This window comes from Hibiscus syriacus, unplaced genomic scaffold (genome assembly GCF_006381635.1).
Source record: "Hibiscus syriacus cultivar Baekdansim isolate YM2019G1 unplaced genomic scaffold, ASM638163v2 tig00110054_pilon, whole genome shotgun sequence".
NCBI classification, from domain to species: Eukaryota; Viridiplantae; Streptophyta; class Magnoliopsida; order Malvales; family Malvaceae; genus Hibiscus; species Hibiscus syriacus.
The window spans coordinates 156,876-160,738 of record NW_024062578.1 but is presented as its reverse complement, the minus strand read 5'-3'; the positions used below and the strand labels follow the sequence as shown (position 1 = coordinate 160,738).

General features: G+C 32.9%; 1 protein-coding gene across 1 annotated transcript; it reads left to right on the top strand.

Annotated features, from left to right (window-relative positions):
* Positions 1–2,258: 2,258 nt before the first annotated feature.
* On the top strand, positions 2,259–3,079 carry LOC120214200. Its single transcript, XM_039212154.1, has 2 exons — positions 2,259–2,432; positions 2,558–3,079. Exons 1-2 carry the CDS (start codon positions 2,259–2,261, stop codon positions 3,077–3,079), a joined length of 696 nt encoding a protein of 231 aa, XP_039068085.1.
* The last annotated feature ends 784 nt before the right edge of the window (positions 3,080–3,863 follow it).

Genomic DNA, 3,863 nt, shown 5'->3' with positions numbered 1-3,863 from the left:
TATCAAGTTTAAAAAAAATTAAAAGGAAACTCACATGACATGACCTTGGGGGACATGCCATCAGATACTGCCGAAGTGTGAAACAAATCTTGCAATTGCATTCAAAATTCCATATTTTTTTCTTTCCTTCTCAGACCATTTCACATGTTCTAAGAGTCACGTAACATCAACTCGGTCTTGTATTATTCTATTTCCTTACTTTCATAATCAGCTGAATAATTATAAGATATATATTCTGGTCCACGAACAACATATCGTATCTTATATCTGTCATGACTATCATGTGTTCACTATATATGGATCTTGAAAGGTTCGGATAATCAAGAAAAACAACGTTTGCAAGCTACTGAAATGTCACTTCTCTGCAGTGTAACTTTCCATTACAAAATAACAATCCAATGGTTGTGGATTTGGAGAAAAAATGTTTCTTCACACACTTGTTTAATCCCGTTCAGAAACTTGATCTCACCTTAAGAGATGACATTGTCTCTTTTAAAAGCGTTGATGACAATAAGTTTATCTCGTCATTGTTAACCATTCATTCATTTTTTATTTGAATGGAAAGCTATAATCAATAAGAAAATGAGAGTTGACCAATGATTGGAAGGAAGAAAGAACGGGTCACCATGAGAATGAATGAGATGATATAGAGATTTTGAAGGTTTTTCCAATATTGGTTAGAGGTATTGACCTTTAGTGCGTGAGTTGTTAGGTCATCATGACTATTTGTAGACTACCAGGTTAGACAAATCTAGTTTTGAGACTTTAAATTTCTTTCTAACATATCATATGGACATATCAAGAGTTTTGTCTACATAATGTAGTTGACTAAAAGTATGTATTTTAAGGATGTAAACCAGTCGAAAGGTTTTATGAATAGAGAAGTTTATCCGAAGATTTTGGTTAGTGAAAAATTGACAATTTTAATGAATTTAATCTAATAGAGGTTTGGAGTTTTTTGAAAATTATCTCCAAAGATATAACAAAAAGATATGTGTGTGTGTTACATTTGTCACTTTGTACATTTGATCCCTGAAGAAGGATTAAGAGAATTCATATTACACCTGGTTGTTCTTAATTGGATTTTGACTGCTTTTATTTAGGGTCAACTATTACTGGCACCACCCTATGATTGAACATGACCTTGGAATTGAGTTATACGAATATAACCAATAGTATCCACATCAACTCATGGGACCGATGCTCCCTCTAATTTAGCTTTTGAAAGATGTGGAGTTGGAGAAATCCATATCCTCCATTCTCCATCACTTCTACTTTTTCTGCTATATTCCTTTGCATCTTCTTTTATCTTATTCTTTTTCCACCTCCTACAATCATGTTGATAACTTAACCAAGTTGAACCCAAATTTAAAATTTTCATTTAACTAATTTAATATTAGGGTAAAGCATACAAATGGTCCTCCAACTATAGGATACTATTTTATTATGTGCATCGAACATTAAAAGTTGCAAAATAATCCTTTGACTATGTATTGTTATTTTGTTAAGTCCCTCAACTATTAATAAAAGTATACAAATGGTAATCCAACTATTCATTATGTTCTAAACTCGTCTTTTTCAATTAAAAAATTAGTGGTTGTCTAAGTTGGACGTCAACATGATGATTGAAAATGATAATTGTTTGAGATTATGGGATCATATTACACTTAGCAAGTTAACGTTAAGCTCAAAATAATGTCATTTTTAACATAAAATGACAAGTTTAGAGCATAATAATGAATAGTTGAGTGATCATTTTGTAACTTTTAATAGTCAATGACTCAACAAAGCAACACTCTCTAGTCGAATGATAATTTTTTAACTTTAATAGTCGAAGAACTTAATAGAATAGTTCCCCTATAGTCAGGTGACTGTTTGTGTACTTTACCTTTTTTTTAAAATCTAATTTAGTTTTAGATGATTATAAAAATTTATAATTCAAACCATTAAGTGATGTTAATGATAAAAATTAACTTTATTCTTTTTAAAAGGTACAAACAAGTGCATGTATACATTATCTAAAGACTAGAAAAACTCTAGACAAATACACAAAAAAATTACTAAAAAATATTATAAATTGTATTAGAAATTTATTATAATTTTAATAACCTAAATTCAAACTAATATATAAATAATTGTATCCACTCATATTTTGTTCTTATTAAATAACTTGTCGATCACTCACTCTCTCCCCTTCCCCATACACTCTTTAGAGTCTATCCATGGCCGACAACTTCTCCTCATGTATAATAGGAGCCATGGATCGTCTTCGGTTTCACCAAACTATTCTTCACCCACAACCCTTTTCACTATTTCCCAATAAAACCCTTAAGCCACAGCAGCCCTACTCGGAATCTCCATTATCAAGCCGATCGGAATCATCTCTTGCAGAGGATAATATCTCAGCCTCTATTTCACCATTAACTCCATCGGTAATAATAAAGAAATCTATGCTCCTCAACAGTGTTCAAATAATTTTCTCAAAGTTTAGGCTTTCACTGGTTTTTGTTCTTATTTTTGTTTACTTTGCTGTTGTTTTCATGGTGATTAATTCTAGGAAGAGGAAGAAGAAGGAGAAGAAGAAAAAGTGGATAAAAGGGCTGGAAGAGGGAGTGTTAGCTCCAGAAGCCGTTCACATTCTTCATCTCCATCAGCTCAAAAGAATCAAAGGAATCACATTCACAGGCACTCAAGTACTTCATGTGCACAAGGGGGTAAACTAAAGAAATCCACGAATTGTAAGAGCTTGAAAGAGTTGGAACTGGAAGAAGTAAAAGGGTTCATGGATCTGGGTTTCATATTCAAGAAAGAACATTTAGATTCAAGAATGATTAACGTCGTCCCAGGCTTGCTCAGGCTCGAATTTTTTGAAACCGAATCGAATCTCGCTGCCGATGAACTGCGTAACGATGATATTATGAGACCGTATTTATCAGAGGCTTGGCTGATTAAAAGACCCGATTCACCATTGCTCAATCTGAAACTACCAAGGGTGACTGCAGCTGCTGATATGAAGAAACATCTCAAGTGTTGGGCTCAAACTGTTGCGTACGTAGTACAGCAACAATGCCAAGAGTAAATTAAACCTAGCTACCTGATCAAACTGAAAAAACAAACTAACAAAAAAACAAACTGTAATGAGAGAGTATATAAATAAAGATGAGCCAAAGGCTCTTTTTGTCACCATTTTTGAACTGGGAAAATAACATCTTTATCTTTTGTTCATCCGAAATGCGGAAGAGATAAGGCATTTTGAGGACGGTCCTACCAAGTTGTGGGTAAAAGATAGAATGAGAAAAAAGATGGGTTTGTAAGTTGTAGCAGCGGACAAATGGCATGAGTCTACTCGGTTTATGTGCTCCATCTTCAGTTTTGTCTTCCCGGACTTGCATTGTTCATATTTTTGACAAATCAAATCAGTCGGAATCACATGTTTTAACATATCAAATCGGGGAGGAAAACGGGTTTGTTTTTCCTTCATACAATCCGTTTCATTACTATTTGTAATAAAGCTGTTTTTTGTCATGTTTAATCATTTTACAGTTTGTTGCTGCAGCTTTAGACACGTCGTCTCATGATAGCTATGAAAAACAGTCGCGTGTTTTGGCATGGGCAGGGCATGGTTTTTATGTTTATTTTGGTCTACCGACCGATGCTTGGACGGGACAACTTGCATTTATGGACTTACTAGTGTTATATACGACTTAGATGTGTGAAAAAAATTAATTCGATCAATTTCATAAATTAATTTATTGATTTAATTTAAAATTTTAAATATTTAATATGTTTTTAATTATTGAATAATATATTTAAAAAACATAAATAATTAGATAGATTGTGGATAGTTTATTTTTATTTTTTTG